Raw genomic sequence first — 19,283 nt, forward strand, 5'->3', positions numbered from 1 at the left:
GACAAAGGTGCTGTAGTCTTAGGTACACTGGTGGGTATTGATTCTCTGTCCCTAAGGCTTGCCTCAAAGGAAAATGGCTCGATTTAGTATTTCACTCATCTCTATCATTGCTCTACTAACCCCCTAACACCCAGATTGTTACTCGATACGTTGTTGACTATGCAATCAGAGTTATTGCACCATCCATTATTGTAAACAATATATTGTTTCAGCATCTACTTCATTGAAATGCTCTATAAACTATTTGACTCCTTGGTAGTACTAGTATTTGAAATATATAAAAATGAATCGAAGCACATACAAATTAGTTACGAAAATCCATAGACACAAACTCTGTCCCATCTAATAAATCACAATTTTGCCTCAATTCAGTATGTTTGGGTTATTGGTTTCATATACACAGTCTGCTTGCACAGTGATGATGACTAATGACAATCCTCCTCCGAGCAGGCTGATTAGCAAACAAGCCAACAAGAGTCTCATAACTTTCAAATAATTGATTATCAGCAATTTTTTTTTTTTTTTAGGATTTAGGTTAAGGAAAATGCAAAGCTTGATTTATTAAAATTGTCGTTCGCTCACCTGAAATTACTTAAATCTGGGTTGGAAATTAATATTTTTGTCCACCTGCCACGGTGACTCAATAGATTACCAATGTTTTTTTGGCTGGCGAGTGAAGCAAATCTAGCAGCCACTTGCATAATTAACCAGCATTTGGCTGATGGCTGGTGCTAATTTTCAACCGACAACTCTTACCATCCACTGCCCAAAGAATCACAATTGGTTTAAGATGGCTATGAAACTGCCTTCTTGATTTAGCTGTTTTTAGGAGACAAATGCATTGTAAATCTTTCTGACAATAATTTAGAACGTTACTAAGTATTTGACAGTGTGTGGCAGCAACAATACAGTTTGTTAAAATGGATTTGTGATTAACAAAATATTTTGGACCCTAGTATACTAATAACAGATTTCTTTTGTTTCTCTTAGCAACGGCAACGGCAGCAAGATGAACGGGTCGCTTGAGCAATTGGACCAGCCTGACCTAGACTCCATCAAGATGTTTGTGGGACAGATCCCGCGGTCCTGGTCAGAAACAGAACTTAAAGAGCTTTTTGAGCCCTTTGGACCTGTGCACCAGATCAACATCCTACGTGATCGCACCCAGAATCCCCCTCAGAGCAAAGGTACGGTCAGAGCACTAAATTATTTTATAAAATTAATTTCATTTTAATTAATTAGTTGGATTAACCGATTAACAGGAATTGCACTGTTTACAATTGATAATCCGTTATTTTGTTCAGTTTCTTGGATCATTCCATTTCATATTACAGGAAGAGAAGATTTTAAGTTTTTTTGGGTCTTGGTATGTAAGCAGTCTTAAGACATTTTGGGGTCTTGTAACTTGTCATAGAATGTTGATGATCTTTATATTTTATAGAGTAAATGATCTGTTTCATTTAAAATATACATTGTTTATTTTATTTGTTAGAATCGTAATAAATTGGCAGATCTAAATACTGGTTTGTTACCGTCAAAAAACTTAGACCTGTATATGGCCACCGTTGTCCTCTACCTGTATTTGCCTTGCTTTTAGTGGTCAAGCACTATACACAAAACCCTGTTATTGCCACGTCATCCACCATTACATTTCAGCACAATCCCCTTAGGCAGCGCACAGCATTGCTTGTCTGCACACGCCATGCAGCTGGGTTTGTGCTTACAGATGAGATGATTCAATAGTCTTTTGTTTAAGGGTTAAAAACTAACACACTTTTTTTCATAACCCTGCATTATAGGAATATTCTTTTCAATTTACTTTTGCTGTGCTGGCTTAAAAGCAGCATTGTATGAAGGAAGTGTTTCACAACTGCAATGTTTCATTAAGACATCTATTGATGCTCTTACCTTTTTTAGAAATGGAGCTTGAGTTTGAACGATTCAGTTTAGGTTCCAATTAGAAGAGATGGTAAAGTGGATACCTGCTGTATGCAGAGTGCCATTGGAAGTGCTCAGTCTCCTGTAACTAACTGCAGGTGACTAAAGTAAGCGACTGTTTCCCTGCTGTAACTGTCCTGGGTTTACAACATTACCCAAATTTCAATTCCCTTGATGGCTGGATGACTCACTATGGGTAAATGCACTAATCCACTCTGGGGTTTTAATGTGGTGGGACCCTGTTTGATGCTGGACTCCGCGTCTAAATGGAGCCTGTTTTGGGCTACCAGTGGTTTCACGGCCCTGACGCACCAAGTCGTCCGGAGCCGTTTGGCCGTCATTAAAGGACTCTGGCCAACCGTTGGCCATACTACTTGAGCTGTTCCAGAATCATTGGCATTATTTATAATATAAGCCTCTGTTCCACTGATTGAGTCTGTATAATCGTAGTGGTGGCCGTCTGAGAGCGAGTGTTGCTTGACTGGCTGTTCAACCAAGTGAATCAGTGATTTTACCCATTTAGCGCAGTCAGTCCTCCACCCTTTCTTCTTTTACAAGTGAAAGGCATGCTGACAACAACGCTGCTACTTGGAGACATCTTGCCTTTCTGGCGCTTATACGCCCTCTGTCTTTTTTCCAGCATTCAAATGTCAGTCTACAGCAGCAAATTATAACATGACAACTGTGTTGTCTGTGTAAATAAATCAGATGTCTTTTTAAGTGATTAGCAGTATAATTTTCTGAATCTTCATGGAATGTGCAAAAAGGAACCTCTGGATTTAGATCTCAGGGTTCCTCACTTAACTGTAATTATTTGGCCAAAAATAGCATTTAGTATGTCAAGGCCCTATGGCAACACACCCTGTGACCAGGACAGCATTTGATTCACATGATCTTTTTTTACAAAGAAACACACATCTAATGTGACCAAATAATCCTGAGTGTGTTCAAAGGTATAATAGAAAATCTCCAGGGTGGTGTGTGTGTGTGTGTGTGTGTGTGTGTGTGTGTGTGTGTGTGTGTGTGTGTGTGTGTGGACATACAGCCAACACTGTGCAGTTCATTGGGAGGCTGAAGACTTCAAAGCCCCCTTTTTTTAGCAGAGCCCTCCCCAGTTCTATGTGGAGTGTCAGCTGTGATGGCCTATTGACATGTTAATGCAATGTTAATGTATTCTAATAGATAATCGGGCCTGATCACAGAGTTCTTTGGCTCACTCAGCCTGTGTGAAGTGAATATGTTGCAGCAGCACCCCCACGCCCATCAATTTCACTGCCGTCCTCCTTTCCCAGTAGTCCTACTCCTACTGGGAGAAGTAGTGGCAGATAATACACCCTTCACCCCCTTCTTATGTCTTAATCTAGCTTTTGTTTGTGGAAATTGCTGTAATCCCACTTCCATTTTGGTTGTTTACTGTGCCACAGATCTTCAGAGGAGCCATCAGATTTGCGTGTTTTTAGGTCACGTCTACCGCAGGCCATGAAAAAATCATCTGATAACTATCACGCCTCTCTGGATGGTTTATTTAGCTCCGGTAAATCGGAGGCAGGGCTAAGCAGCAAAGAAAGGGAGAGCTCAGCTGGTTGTGAGAGAAGAGAGCAGCTCAATGCATATTGGAGTTCAACAGCCCTCCCTGCGGCCTGGGAGCTCCAGTAACAGCATAATACACACTATGTAGGTCAGAGACGCTGCAGTGCTCCACTTCCCCAACCCAGTGAAACTGACAGGCTGGAACGCCACTGGCGGTCTGCTGGGACGGAAGGATGAGAGGCTTTTTTTTTTTTCTCCTCCCTAGCTCTTATTTTCTTCATCCCCCTCCCCCACCTCCTCTCTCCTCCCATGATTCCTCATCCGTGCTTTCACTTCTGCTCTCTCTTGTCGCTTTGTGCTGTTTTCATGCTTCCTGTATATATATAAATTCTTATGTAATGCGACACCACTCTCTGATGTGTTTATGTGTTGGCACTGTGCCCTGGCATGCCCGGGCTGTGTTGACCTGCGGACTGTGCATCAATTCCTCCTGACAGTGACCTGTGGTCACTTTGGCCATGTCACACAGCAGCCTTCACCTATCTCATTACTCAAGCTCCTACATGAGCTGTGTGCACCATCTATCTGTTGGCGCTAAGAATATCCTGTCACATGTTTTTCTAACATGTGATATGCGGAGAACATACACTCATCCGTTTAGCTTCTTTCCTGCTCTGCAGCAGTCGTGGCATTGCATTTACGGTCTGTATGCGCTGTGTTTTTAATGCTGTTTTTGTCTCCTCCCCCCACCCATTGTTTGTCCCTGTTTCTCTCTGCAGGATGCTGTTTTGTAACTTTTTATACAAGAAAAGCTGCACTGGAGGCCCAGAATGCATTGCACAACATAAAGACTTTAAGTGGGGTGAGTAAGCACAGTATGGGCTGCTTTTAGCTGCTGAGCCCCTCAACATCCCTGGTGCAGGCTGTGAGCTGTGTGCTGGCCGATAATGAGCTCTCGGCTCACTGAACGCCTGCCTGGCCTGAAAAATATCTTGGTTCCCACTATGCACTAACATCACACGGAGGACTGCCCTGATTCTTAACACACTGAATTGATAAGACTGCTGACCCTACACACACACATATACATGCAGGTATCAGGTAAAGTGTGCTTGACCAGGCAGCAGGTTATTCACTGAAGCACAGGACCCGATCGCCACAAAGTGGAACAAATTATCAATGCTTGTCTTCATGAATCATTGATGCACATCTACATTTTTATTTTTTCAAAGTTGGCGGTATAAAAGGAGGCGAGTTGAAGTATTTTTAACAGTGAAGCCTGATGAGAGGGAGTATGGTCTCTTAATTCCTTACCTAATTTATCTAGAGATAAAGCCCGGTCAACTGGAATAAGTGCAATTGCTTGTTAAGGCCCAGACACACCGACCAGACGGCCGACCCTCGGCAGAAAAGGCAGTTGGACTGATCAGCCACCGAGTTGGTCAAAAAAGTACCTTGGAACACACCAAAGCGTCAAGACGTAATACATCTCCATAACAGCAGGCGGCGCTAATCTGTATTGTCGCCCAAAAAGGAATACCAGTAGCTGATTGGATGAACGCGTCACCTGGGTCTGGTTTCTCTGGAAATTCAAAGACAGACTGTCATGGCGGCTTGTTCAGAATACGATCTCATATTTTACTAAAATAATTCACCGAAACGTGTTTCTGAAAACATTTTAAGCGAGAAATAGGCCATGCTCTAGTCACGCTCATTCCGCTCCCCGTTTCCAGGTTAGCACTCTACCAATCAGATGGGTCATTTGAATCCGACTGCCGGCAGTGCCCGGCCCGCCGATTATACATGTCAAATTGGCCAAAATGAAGGCCGACAGCCCCTCGGACGGACGATGGCACAGAACACACCGAACAGACTCGAGTCACTAACCTCGCCAAGCTGTCCGACGGCCGATTATTGGCTCGGTGTGTAGTAGGCTTTAAACCGCCTCAAATCTTCCCTGTCTATACACTGTTCTAAAATACTCCCTTCCAATCAATTAAATCAATAACAAACACCTCCAGCCGTCAATTAAATCAATAACTAACAACTCCAGCCGTCGATTAAATCAATAGCACAGTCTATTGAAAATAGAGCCACTGTCAGTGAGGTTACAGGTAAATATTGAAATTGGGTTGATAAATGAGTGTAGCAGGCTGAGTATACTGGCCCAGCTCTCTTTACTGGATGACTATCAATCAGCCAGACATTTCAAATAAAGTGTGGTCTAACAGCTCAGCTCCTGAATCCCAGTACCCGATCATACAGTTACTGGCATTGACTGCAGGTGACTGAGTTTGGTTGGCTTAACAGTGGAAAAGCTTGATTCTGTTCCTGTTTTCTCTCCTTTCTGTGTCTCGCTCTCCTTGGTCAGTGACGTTAGCCAATATCCATACTGAGCAGGCCATCTGTCTGCTTGTTTTATTTAGTGCTTGTCAAAAACAAACCAACCACTTTTCATAAGCACAGCCTGCTGAAGCATCTCATGGCTAGATTTATTTATTCTTTTTCATGTCACGTGGAAGGTAAAATGTGCTAAAAATGTATTCACTTGAAGTTCTGTGAGTCGCCTTGGACAAATGTGTTTATTAGATGAAATTAAATGACACATCCTAAAGCACTTTCTCGCATAATGAACACAGCTTCAGAAAAAGTGCCATGTTCAGAGATGTTAGGCTGTCTCAAATGAGATTTCACACAGCTCAGATTTGCCACACCTTGTTCTAATTGTATGTGCTATAATATTTAATCAAAAACATAGACTTACTGTACATTTGAAAGCCATACAGAACTGGCTTGCTTGTCAACTATATCTGTAAAATTGTTCTAAAGAAGATGAGGGATGTTGACAGGAAGAATCAATAAGTTCCATCAGAAGTCTGCACTACAGCTAGAAGTGAAATTTGATACTGGAGAATTCGATCCCTGCCATCAACTCAGACACTTCCTCCTGAATCTGGCAGTGGTAAGGAATGATGGTGTTTTGAGTGAGAGAACAAAACAAGAGGCAGAGAGGAATGCTTGAAGATGGATATGTGTGTGAAGACATGAGACTCTTGTGATGAGAGATAACAAGGCCAATCACCTGCATAGTTTATAATGGTGACAGGTGCGGTGTTAACCATTTCTTTACCTTTTTTTCCCCCAGATGCATCATCCCATTCAGATGAAACCCGCTGACAGTGAGAAAACAAGTGGTAAGTGAAATAGGAAGAGAGAGTACAGAGATGATGTCTGTTGAGGAAAAATCTTTTTAGATTTAGCCAAGATGAATGTAGTATACGATTTTAAAAAGACTAGGGCTGGATTATGACTCTGTTTAATGCCAGATAAAGGCCGGAGAGGAACTTAGTTCAGGGAATGTGCAGCAATACGCAATTTCTATATAGTGTCGGGGGTTAGGAGGATTAAGGGCTTTAAAAAGCACCAAGGGGAGAAGAGTGGAGCAGGTACAGAGGATCTGGAGGAGAGCACCATGGATGATAGTTATCCGTTTCGAGAAGTAGACACTGAGGAAAACAAAGCTGCAAGTTGCAGAGATTTGTACAAGAGGCTGGCACCTTGAATGTGGCAGCATGACAAGAAGAGAGCTTGAAAAAGAGAAGTGCAAAATTTAACGCCTGATGTAACTGCCGCTTTCATAGCTCCATAATTGTTTTGTCTGAATAGCTTTCCTCTTTTTCATCCTTCTGCAGCGGTAGAAGACCGAAAACTCTTCATCGGAATGGTTTCAAAGAAATACGGCGAGAACGAGATCAGAATGATGTTCGCATCTTTCGGACAGATGGAAGAGTGCCGAATTCTCCGGGGACCAGATGGTCAGAGCAGAGGTAGGTGTGCTTTCAGCGTAGGCACAGTGTTCTTCGCGTCACAGCCGCCACCTTCAGCGTAGCGGAGAACATATTCTCATCAAGTATTTATACAGGCCCCTCCCTACTTATTCATTTCAACCCCCCCACCCCCCAAAATCAAGTGCTATTCACCTCCAGTGGCACCCATTCCATCCCCATAGTCTATCCTCCCGTCAGTGTTAAACTCCACGTCTCGCAGCGAAGGGCCACTGCACTCGCTGTCCGGCACAATGGCCCGTCGCCTTGGCAACCGCTGGCTGCTGGTGTTCGTGGGCTCAGCTGGCAGGCGGCTCAGCTCCTCCTTTACCGCCTCCTTCATCACACTCTATAAAGGCTGGAATTAGCTTGTTGTTGCATCTCATGTTGGTGTATACGATAAGACCTCACAGCAGAGACAGTTGGCCATGAATTTCTTTTTTTAAGTCAATTTATACAATGTAACCTCAATTTGAAATGGAACCTAAACACCCTTTAATGTTTGCATTTTTCACATTTTTAGCAAATCAAAGCCTTTCGGTGTGTATTTGTGTGCGTTTTATGTTTGTAATCACGTGGACTGTTTCACCATGACACCACATAGTCAAGCCTCTTTGGGTGGCAATTTAATCAGTCAATCACTGTGCTCATGTGATATGTGTTACTGTTCTCCTTGTTGTGTTCTTTCTTCGTGTGCTAACCAGTGAGGGTGGTTCTGTGTGCTTGGGAGTTGCCATTCTCTGTACTGTAATGTGTTTTTTGGGGTTCATAACGAGTTGTCCAAACCTTTTGTCTTGTTTTGTTTCTTTTTGTCCCTCCCTCCCTCCCCCCCTCTCCTATTGTTCCCCCCCCTACAGGCTGTGCGTTTGTCACATTTGCTACCAGGGCAATGGCACAGAATGCAATCAAAACCATGCATCACTCTCAGACTATGGAGGTACTGTACCCCTTAGCACCTATTTCTCATTTCCCCCCTTCCCCCCTCATACATTCTGCTGCCACCTTGTGTTGGAAAGATGAAGAACCTGTCCAAACAGATGGCATCCATTCATCACAGAGCATGAGTCATTTCCAAAACCACTCTTGCTTATTACAAAATTACATTGTCATCTGCAAAATAATTTAATAAAACATTGCCACATAGCTGCTGTATCCGGAGCTAACTGGACACAATGAGAATTGCTGTCTTCTCTAATTTTGGCCTGAACTAAATGCATTTCATTAATTGATTCTGATAATATTCTAGAGCCTAGCCATCACAGTCTGCCATAATCAATCTATATTTTGGACCACAGGAAAAAGAGCTCACACCATCAATAGTTAACAAGAATTAACCCAGGCTGGAGTAGCTACTCTGTTAGATTTCTTTAAAAACTTGGTCCATGTCATGTAGCCAATGGTATCTTTGTGGAAGTGGAGCAGCAGTAATTTGACAGCTAGCAGGTCAGAGGCTCCCCAGGGAAGCAGCAGACCAAGTCTAATTAGGAGCCCAACCAAACATAACACTCCTTCTACCAGATTAAACGCAGGCCTCAGTGGTGCTGCCACCTATTGCCCCGCATATCATAACCTCCCCAATTCTCAGCTGCCATGGGAGTTGCTGCTGGTGTAGAAGCCATTTTCCCTGTCCAGCCTGGTCCCTGTCTGGCTCTCAACTCTCAAAATATGTTTGCATCGCATGCCTCGTGTTCATGCGTCTGTCTGAACAATATGGGACTGTCTGTTTGCGTGATTGTGTGTATTGTTATGCATTCTTCTTGTTACTGTCTGCTGACATATCTTTGTTTGAATGTCTGTTTTCTAAGTTTTGTCTCCATTTGTTGTCTGCTTGTCTGTGAACTCAATTCAGCTCCTTGAGAGTGTTTAAAAAGATTCACTGTCTGCAGCATTGTCCTGTGCCCCTTTTTGGAATGTGGCCTGGCTCAGCTATGCATGGCAGATGTGTTAGCTTTGATATGAATGCAACATGCATAGAAAACCCTTTTGAAAAATTCCGTGCAATCACTGTGTCCTTGCATTGATGAATAAACTGGATTCTTCTGTGCGCTTCTGAAGCGGTCTAACGTCTCTGACCTCTTCACTGCTTCAGGGCTGTTCCTCACCTTTGGTGGTGAAGTTTGCCGACACACAGAGAGATAAGGAGCAGCGGCGCCTGCAGCAGCAGCTAGTGCAGCAGATTCAGCAGCTCAACAGCGCCTCCACCTGGGGAAACCTGGCCGGCCTGGGGACCCTCACACCGCAGTACCTGGCAGTAAGTGTTGCCCAAACACACACCACTGCAGAGCTATACAGTTACTCATGTATACATGTTTCAGTTTCAAAATGTATTAATAATTTAGCCATATAAGGCAATACGTGGAATCGGATAGCAGAGAGGTGTTTTTGTGGTGGTGTGGTTGTCATTAGGGGTGGAAACGGATCACAAAACTCACAGATCGGATCACGGTTTTGAGTCACGGATCGGATACATTTTTGGATCAGCATAAAAATGGGGGGAAAATATGTTTTTAAAATGCTTTCTATTTATAACTTAATGTCGCTAGTGGTAACTTTCAGTTTGTGTTGATTCTAGCGGCCGCTTTGGACAAAGGCGGTAGTGTTTTTACCACACCTGCTGTCGTAAGGATCTTTTCTTTATGGAGCTGTATTACTAAGTTAGCTTTACCGGGAGGTCATATAGTTGCGATGAATGTTTTGCGTCGACAGAAAATCATTAATTTACATATTAATAATTTAATGTAGGCTACTGGCGTACAACCACATCTCGCATTGTAAATTTTTTTTTTTATGAATGAAATGGACATGTTGCATACCCGAGGGCCAATTCAGGGTTGGTTTTGAATCATTTACAATCCCGTAATTGTCTCCATCTGTTAAAAGCCCGACCGTCGTCGGTCTTTCCCTTCTGGCTTTTAGTTGTTCTTTGTTTAATTTCCTTTTTTTCTGTGATGTCCCTGCCCCAGTATCAGCCATAACTACAACAGGTGACTTCTAAAATTAAAATACAATTACGCCTATATAAAGAAATCTCCTGCTACCTTTTACGTGGCTGCACAGGCTTTTCTGGTGTTACAAAGAAATCTGTGACCCGTCAGAATGTGTGCTCTGTAGCACCGTCTAGCTGGCGTAAATCATTTTGTGACTCTGCAGGAAAAATCGTACCCGGGCAAAGGCATTAATAAAAACTATATAAAAATAGCGTTAGTCTTGTATGCTGTTACAGGTCATTTATGATCATTAGATGAAAAATGACACCGTTTCAGAAACATTAAAATGGTACATATAGTAACTTTAAAGACCTGTAAAGAATTGTTATTACATTTTAAATAAATCATTTAAATTTAACCAGCAATAAACAAGCCATGTGTTGGGTTGGGGGGGGGGGCAAATGATACCCAACCGATACCCAACCCTAATGCCTGATGTCATGTTTGCTTTTGATGCTACAACATCCTTTTATTTCCCTTAAATCAAATTGTACGTGATATTTGGATAGATGGAAAGAGCAGCTCAGTCAGTTCAATCTGTTTTTGCCTGTCACTACTTAATGTGCATGCAATAGCCTCTATCTCTAATTTTCCGGCCAGAAACTGCTCAGCTGCTCATGTTATGTCCATGTTTAAGTCACATGTTCATTGGCTCCTAGTCAGAGTAAGCACATGCAGGTCACGTGCCATGTGTCCTTCAGCCAGAACACAAACTGAGTGAAACAAGATATTTCTACTCTGAGCCAAAGAGAATCAGTTTAACGTGTAAACCTTTCATTTATTTACATTCTCAACCATCACACTGTTTATGTACTAGCCCCAAAATAAGCTAATCTTTTTGATAACCTTTTAATATTTAACATTTTTTGCTTATGAGGGAGTCTATATTGTAAACAAAATGGCCACTGCATTTCCATCCTGTCACTGTTTAACAAACAGATAAACAAAACAGGATCACCTAACAATATAATTCAATACAAAATATGCCTGGGAAAATCCTGCCTTTTTTTCAGTTTTTGTTGAGACTGCGTGGTCTGTTCAAACATGAACCTTAACACCTCACAATATAACAACTAGGGGTGTAACGGACCACGGTCTGTACGGATCAACACTTACAATTCGGAATGCATGTAAACCGCGGATTAATTGCAAAGTTTAACCATAATTGTGTGTAGGGATGTAACAATATACTCAACTCACGATTTGATGCGATTCACGATTTTAAGTTCATGATACGATTTTCTCACAATTTATTTTTATTTATTGTTTTCAGAATGAAATGACTGAAAAATATTCCTTTTATTTATATAAACTGCAAAAGAGCAGATGTGTCCTCCTGATCAAAAGTGCAACTATATTAGTATTTTGTCTTAAATAACAAAAAAATAAATAAAATATTAAATTAAATTAAGGCTTGTTTATTGCTATGGCCATATAGTTAAATTTAAATGATGATTTGAAATGTAATACCAATAACAACTTTTTTCACCAGTCGTTTGCTGTTAAACAACAAAAAGAAGAAACACTAGATGGCTGAAAGGGTATTTTACAACAACAATGAACGCGACACAAGCTTACGGAGCTTGGAGTGCTGAAGTGCAAATGTTGTTATTATTCTGGCGTTTGTGGCCGTTACCAAACCGCTCCAGGTGCATTACCACCTCTTCCTGGACTGGAGCAGACAGACCCTGATTTGCATTATCCAATCTTTGTGTCACATTCACTGTATAATGGCAACACTTGAAATGTTTGTTGTTCTGAAATTCATCAAAACAAGCAAGTGATTATACTGTTGATGAATTAAGACCTAATAGTGTGCCCCATTTGATTTTTTTAATTCAGTCTTTGTTTCTTTGTCCTCAACAGTTGCTCCAGCAGGCCACATCTACCAGTAACCAAGGCAGTTTCAATAATATGCAGAGGCTAGGAGGTGAGTTCACCCTCTCAGATGTCACGACCACTGTTCTTAAGTCATCCTCAATAAATGAACAAGCCAACACTTCTCATGTCAACAACCTTGCGACTCTGTCTGACGCACACATGTTTTTAACTACTGTAAAATTCAGATCAGTGGCACATTCATAATCAGTGCTGTTATTCTAGGCCTGTGCAGGCTGCTTAAAGACAAACATAAACAGCAGATAACCATAAATTGATGAAATTAAACAAGATTAGGTAAAAACCTAGTATATGGCTGCACCATGTATGGTTAACGTGCTAAATTGTGGCCAAATTATTACAGGGATAATCAGCTGTAGTGTCTATAATGGGAATATAGATATTACATGGTCATCTGTTGTGGTCCCAGTTTTGTTTGTTTACTGAAGTATCTTATTCCATGACATGGTAAAGAAATGTCTAAGACAAATAATTGAGGACTGCTTTTCACTGCCAAAGTGTTATTGTGTAATTAATGTTACTTTGTTAAGCAGACCAGACCTAGGTTGCACCCCATGACAATTGAACCACAGCCTCAAATGTTGGTCTTGAGGAACTGCAGCATTTATTCATGCACTACACTGAACATTTACTACCACCTGACAACTTTACGGTGTATTTCTTCTCTGCTGTCTCTGTATTGCGGAAGTTAATCAGCTGATTGATGGGTGATAGCAGAGTTAAAAGCCTGTGTCGCGCCAGTACATTTTGAAAGAGTAATGGCCAATCGGGAAACGCCAACACTGACATCATCACGCTCACTCCGACCAATGGTGGAACTTCATCATAGAAGGAAAGAATTTCGAGGTTATGAGCCTGGCCGAAAAGGCATACACCATAATAGGCCGGTTTTGTATGTTGAAATATTATTTCAGGTCAAATACTAAAACCAGTACTGCATTTTCCCATTGGTATTAAGTACTCTATCTAATACATCCTTGAAACCAGTGTGAAAACAGCAAGAAGTATTACAAGAAAGCCACGTTTTGTCCAGGCAGTGTAAAATAGAGGAGGCTGAGAGAAAAAGTTTTTAATTGACGGTCCCAAAATCACATCCCATCTTAAACCGTAAAAAAAATATATTCTCTATGCTTGAATTCTAGAGAAGTTTGTTCCCTCCTAAGACTTTTTTCGAAAGGTGCGTGTCTGCGAGAACTTTAGCGTAGCTTTGGAAGTCACCTCTGTTTCTTCGTTCTCGCAGCAGGCATGAACCCCCTTCAGCTGCAGAATTTGGCCACATTAGCTGCTGCTGCAGCTGCAGCCCAGAGCTCTGGCAGCCCGAACTCCACCAGCACCATGTCTGCAAACAGTGCAGCCCTGGGAGCCCTGGCCAGTCCAGGTAATAACTAAAACTAAAACCAACATGAGCCGTAGTATGTGCATGTACTGTGTATACAGTAATAAGCACCCAGTGTGAGTCGAACCCTGTTCATGGTTATTTTTAGTTTAGAGTACTTGTTTATGGATGTGTTTTGCTTGCTGAGTTTTTGACCTTGTTTGCTAAATTTACTGTTATCTTAGTTTCTCTTCAGACATAACCGTTAAATCTTAAGTGTAAATAAAAATCCCTCACCCACTGAGATGAACATACATGTTCACAGTTAGCCCTCATGCTGCTGTGATCGTATCAACCAACTGCTCTGCAAACCTCCCTCCGCTATTTGCCTAACGGCCCCCAGCCATTCCGCAATTATTTTATGGGAGTTAATCAGCCATATATAAAATTTTATGAGAGCCCCAATTTCCCTTTTAATCTGTGTAAATATACATTGGCTCCATCTGTCTGAGTTTTGCATATTGCTGCTGCGGTAACGACCTCTCCGCTTTAAGAGACAGATTTTTAACTGCCCTCTCACTGCAGTGTCATCCTCTCATAATCGTAACAATTTGTGGCAAAGATGCCAGACGTACAGTATAGAGTGATATGAGGTGTGTTGAACATGTGCTAGTCATCCCTGTGGTAACTTTTTTATTTTTTATTACATATACAGTGTATATATAATTATTTATTTTTTTGTGTCTTGTAACAGTCGGTTCAACAGCAGCGTCCAGCGCGGGTGCTGCCATGAACACCTTGGCATCTCTGGGCACACTGCAGGGTCTCACTGGCACCTCTATGGGCCTCAACCTCAACGCTCTTACCAACAGCATCAGTGGTAAGAATGTCCGTTTTTAACAGTTGCACACTAATGTCAATGCTGCATTAAGAAATGGTTACCACTGTGGAGCAGCAACACTTAAAAACCTTACTGTTTTGGTTTGCTGGACTGAAAAGCAAATGTTGTTCTGTTCTTGCTGCTGCATGTTAAAGATAGACCTGCTTTATTTGGTACACCTGTAAAACTTAATGCAAATCAATAGAACAGTCATAAATTCTACCTTTTACGATGATGATAATGATCAGTTCTGAGAGGTATTTATTCAACTATGTTTTATTATTGAGGTTGTAATTTGCAGTGGTATTTGACTGGACTTCATGATATTGAGGTGTTCTGCCCATCCCATTTACAAACATGAGGGAGAAAGAATATTAGTAACGCATTTTAATATAATGCAGTCCAGAACAACACCACTAACTACGACCTCCAGTAATAAACACATGAATGGAATTAACACTTAGGTAGTATATGTGGCAGAGCTGTTGTTCTGGACTGCATTAGCTTGTATAGGTGTACCTAATGAAGTGGCCAGGGAGTGTAACTTGAGAAGCAAAAGGCTGTTTGTTTTTCTGCCCCCTGGTGGCCAAAAACATGTAATTCCTCAGTTTTCTGTAAGCTACAAAATGTGTTATGAGTGTACAACCCATTTGTTTGTTTCTGTTTTCCAGGTATGGGGGCCATGAATGGAGGCCTGGGAGCTTCCATGGCCAACGGGTCAGCAGCCAGCTCCATGGACGCTCTGACCCAGGCCTACTCAGGGATGCAGCAGTACACCGCCTCCGCCCTGCCCTCCCTCTATGGCCAGTCTCTCCTGCAGCAAAGCATTGCTGGCGGCCAGAAAGAAGGTGAGCATTATCACTTTTGTTAAATAACATTAACTTGAGGATTAACTAATTGTGTCTGTGGGTGCATCTTAATACGTTTCTAACTTGAGTATTGTCCGTTTTTCTTATCAAATGGAGTAGGGCCAGAGGGTGCCAACCTTTTCATCTACCACCTGCCCCAGGAGTTTGGGGACCAGGATCTTCTGCAGATGTTTATGCCTTTTGGAAATGTGGTTTCTGCCAAAGTCTTCATTGACAAGCAGACCAATCTGAGCAAGTGCTTTGGTAAGTGTGTTGGCACCACTGGGCCCTGAAGCCCTCTTTGTTGTATAATTGATGTACGTGCTACGTTGTGTGGTGGATATTAGTGTTCTTAAAGGAACACGACGACTTATTGGGATTTTATTCACCATATCCCCCAGAGTTAGATAAGTCCATACATACCCTTCTCATCTCCGTGCGTGTTGTAACTCTGTCAGAGGCACCCACCGCTAGCCTCGCTTAGCACAGATCCTGGAGGTAACCGGCTCCAACTAGCCTACTGCTCCCAATAAGTGACAAAATAATGCCAACATGTTCCAATTTACATGTTGTGATTTGTATAGTCAGTGTGAACAAACTGGGAACTATATTCTCAGAAAGGCAACGCACTGCTACTCTCTGCTCCTCACCACAGGGCTTCTCAGGTGCTGCAAGCAAATCACTCCGCCCAAGTAGCAGAAGTAGCAGTGCTTCGCCTTTCTGAGAATATAGTTCCCTGTTTGTATACCGTTAGAAGATGGCTGTGTCTCATGTGACCTTGTTATTTGTACACGCTGTGACTATACAAATCACAACATGTAAATAGGAACATGTTGGCGTTATTTTGTCACTTATTGGGAGCAGTAGGCTAGATGGAGCCCGTTACCTCCAGGATCTGTGCTAAGCGAGGCTAGCGGTGGGTGCCTCTGACAGTTACAACACGCACGGAGATGAGAAGGGTATGTATGGACTTATCTAACTCTGGGGGATACGGTGAATAAGCTAAAGTCCCAATAAGTTGGCGTGTTCCTTTTTAAGTTATGACTTCAGTACGGTTCAAAACTGTGACATGAGTCCTTTCCCCTTATTTATCATGCTCATTTTAAGGCATTGATCCTTTCCAACAGTATTCTATGATAAATCTTTTCATTGCAGCTTTAATGCTTTTCAATTATATGCCATCATTTAATACTGTTGTAGTATTTTGTATAAACATTTAAGCTGTAACCATTAAAATGTGTTATTACTTGATAGATGACATAACCAGTTTTTTCAAAAGTAGCCATCAATTTATTTTATGTATTTGTTTGATTTACTATTGAGCAAGTAGTGAGATCTTGTCTTGAGTTTAGCACCATGTAACCCAAATTATGCAACTCAAAGTTATCATGAAATATTGTGTTTTAAGAGTTAGTTTACTCATATTTAGGAACAATAAATACTCTTTTTTTGAGTTAATAAATGATATGTTCAGTTACTTAATTATAGGGTCATTTGTTTCTGGCCCCAGTCTTAAGTAATAATTGCAATGGCTTTTCTTTTTTCCAGAGAAAATTCAATAATTCTCTCCTTTAAAAACACACACACACACACACACACACACACACACACACACACACACACACACACACACACACACACACACACACACACAAAATCTGTGATGTTGTACACCATGCCCTTGAAGTACCAGGCATCGTTGTGTTTAAATGTGAAGGGGGTGTGTTGAAGTTCAAACAGGATGTTTAATTTATGTAACATGTGCCCTCCACCTTTTTGTTATCAGGGTTTGTCAGCTATGACAATCCTGTGTCTGCGCAAGCTGCCATCCAGGCCATGAATGGTTTCCAGATCGGAATGAAGAGGCTGAAGGTTCAGCTGAAGCGCTCCAAGAACGACAGCAAACCCTACTGATCCTAGCCCTGGGGCCTTCCCCCCTCCCCAGCTCTAATGCTAGCACTGCTAGGGTAAGTTCACCCTCCAGCCATGGTCACCACAGCAGAGACTCAGTGGGGCAGGGGGGAAGGAACCCACCACAGGAGGGAGACTCACTCTACTCCTATTTAAAAAAAAAATAAATAAATAAATAAATAAATTTAAAAAAAAAAAATGGTTACAATGATCTTTCCACATTTTACTGTATTTCATTCCTGCGGTTTTATCATGTAATTTGAGTCGGATTAAATATTTTAATGTATATGATTATTTATGACTATCACTGGAGTCAGTGTTCGCTGGAGGTATTTTGTGTCACTGTAATTAGTTGAGACCATCAGGTGTGTTTCCATGCCATTTCATTGCCTTCAGGTCAAGCTAGACAGGTTGACTAAGGATCAGTTATTGTGTTGAAGGGCTGAAGCAAGGCCACGTAGGCCCAGAGCTTCAACCTGTCTTTGGCTTTTTACATTTAGTCTGTCTCATTTGTTTGTCGTTCTTAATGTGAAAATCTTTTGCACTCTAAATTCTTAGATCATTGCTTCCCCCCCCCTCCTTCTTTCCCTCTTCTGTCTCCCACTCTTTTTCTCTCATATCTGAGCCATGTTAAGCTAGGCTACCTCTCTTTTCTCTATTAACAACCTCTTCCAGTCATTCCATCCATCCTCCAAGTCTCCCGCAAGGGAGGCTGGCTCTAGATGGATCTCTTTGGGTGCCAAGTATACAGCATGTTGGAGTCTCTGCCATATGTCCTGGTGGTGTCACTTCCTTAATTCTGTGTATTGTTTTTGTGTGTCAGGGGAGGAGGGGGGGTGTTTACTGCACTGTCCTTAATGTATGTGGTGATTGGCATTGTTTTTGTTGGTTTTTGTGCCTCATGGCTAAACGATTCTTGTGCTGTGCCCCTAACTTTCTCTTCTCTCCTCTTTGTCCCCTCTCTCTGTCTCTCTCTGTCTCTCTCTGTCTCTCTCTGTCTCTCTCTGTCTCTCTCTCTCTCTCTCTGTCTCTCTCTCTCTCTCTCTCTCTCTCTCTCTCTCTCTCTCCCTTTTGTGTTTTTGTTCCTTTTTTTTAGAACAAATCTCCATGCCTGTTTGCTCATCATTAGCCTAGCATGTCTTCATGATGTTGAAAGCCAAGCCAAACTCCTGGCCTCATCATCCCACCATTGTCTGTGATGTCTCTCTAAGCTCGCCTGACCAATACCTGGCCACCCACTGACCCTTGACCTTAGCTCAACCTGATTTTTCTGCATGTATATTCATTTTGTTTTGTTTTTTTCTGTATTGAAATGTGACAAGTGGGAGAGAGGTCAAGCAAATCAATGTGAAAAATTGCCTGCGTGCATTCATTTAAGAGAACTTTTTTCGAATGTTTTTCCTTTTTTTGCGACTGTTTTAAAAACCAACCTGTGGGATTTCGTATTTTTAATTTAGCTTTGTTTTTTTGTGTTTCTTTTTACCTCTCTCAGTAAAATTCACTTGAAAGTTGAATACAGGGATTGGCACACAGCTGTGCTATTTGGTGCCATTAGCAATATGTTGGCTTCTTTTAAAAAAAAAAAAAAAAAAGAAATGCTACAGGCCACTTTTCAAACACTTTTGAAAGTCTGACCAGTAAAACCCCTCTCAGTGCTCTGTAATGATCTCTACATTTTGCGGGCAGTGTGAAGGTTTACACCAAGGCTATTTAAAAATATATTTTCTTTTCATTTACAAAAATCCAGTGTATTTACCTTTTTTTGAACTATTGATGGCACAATAAAAGGTACATTTGCTCTGCTTAGAGAAATGACTACCTACATGAGTCAACTTTTTTAGAACTGATTCACAAATAGACAATCTGTGGTTTAAATGCACACTTAGATTACCTATATTTTATACCATTGAATCTATAGAAGTTTAACTAACAGAACCCAGGCAAAACTTTGGGTTTTTTGTAGATTATGTTGTAATGTCATCTGTGTGTGGGAGGGGGGGGGGAGTGGGGGGTCCTTCAGTGTATTACATTTTTAAAGAGGACTAAAATCAGTTTGATCAGTGTGACCGTTTGAGGATAATTTCTAGTAAATTAAAACTAAGTCAAAAAAATCCTCTGCATTAATTGTAATTTCAACATCTGGGAAAAAGT

At 41.6% G+C, this 19,283-nt stretch overlaps 1 protein-coding gene across 10 annotated transcripts in view; it reads left to right on the plus strand.

Moving 5' to 3' along the window:
• Positions 1 to 19,283, plus strand: part of LOC116038279 (CUGBP Elav-like family member 2) — a 31,554-nt gene extending 12,271 nt beyond the window's left edge. For 3 of the 10 annotated variants that reach the window (XM_031282516.2, XM_031282521.2, XM_031282519.2), the window contains exons 2-14: positions 991 to 1,187; positions 4,248 to 4,330; positions 6,614 to 6,662; positions 7,161 to 7,295; positions 8,150 to 8,229; positions 9,382 to 9,543; positions 12,146 to 12,209; positions 13,419 to 13,556; positions 14,248 to 14,373; positions 15,045 to 15,221; positions 15,339 to 15,485; positions 17,008 to 17,188; positions 18,229 to 19,283. In XM_031282516.2, the coding sequence (XP_031138376.1) occupies positions 991 to 1,187; positions 4,248 to 4,330; positions 6,614 to 6,662; positions 7,161 to 7,295; positions 8,150 to 8,229; positions 9,382 to 9,543; positions 12,146 to 12,209; positions 13,419 to 13,556; positions 14,248 to 14,373; positions 15,045 to 15,221; positions 15,339 to 15,485; positions 17,008 to 17,135 (1,486 nt within the window). In that variant the 3' untranslated portion in view covers positions 17,136 to 17,188; positions 18,229 to 19,283. Of the gene's footprint in view, positions 1 to 989; positions 1,188 to 4,247; positions 4,331 to 6,613; positions 6,663 to 7,160; positions 7,296 to 8,149; positions 8,230 to 9,381; positions 9,544 to 12,145; positions 12,210 to 13,418; positions 13,557 to 14,247; positions 14,374 to 15,044; positions 15,222 to 15,338; positions 15,486 to 17,007; positions 17,189 to 18,228 lie in introns of all 10 variants that reach the window. The other 7 variants (XM_031282513.2, XM_031282520.2, XM_031282515.2 and 4 more) reach the window with 6 other exon arrangements.

This window comes from Sander lucioperca, chromosome 7 (genome assembly GCF_008315115.2).
Source record: "Sander lucioperca isolate FBNREF2018 chromosome 7, SLUC_FBN_1.2, whole genome shotgun sequence".
Lineage (NCBI taxonomy): Eukaryota > Metazoa > Chordata > Actinopteri > Perciformes > Percidae > Sander > Sander lucioperca.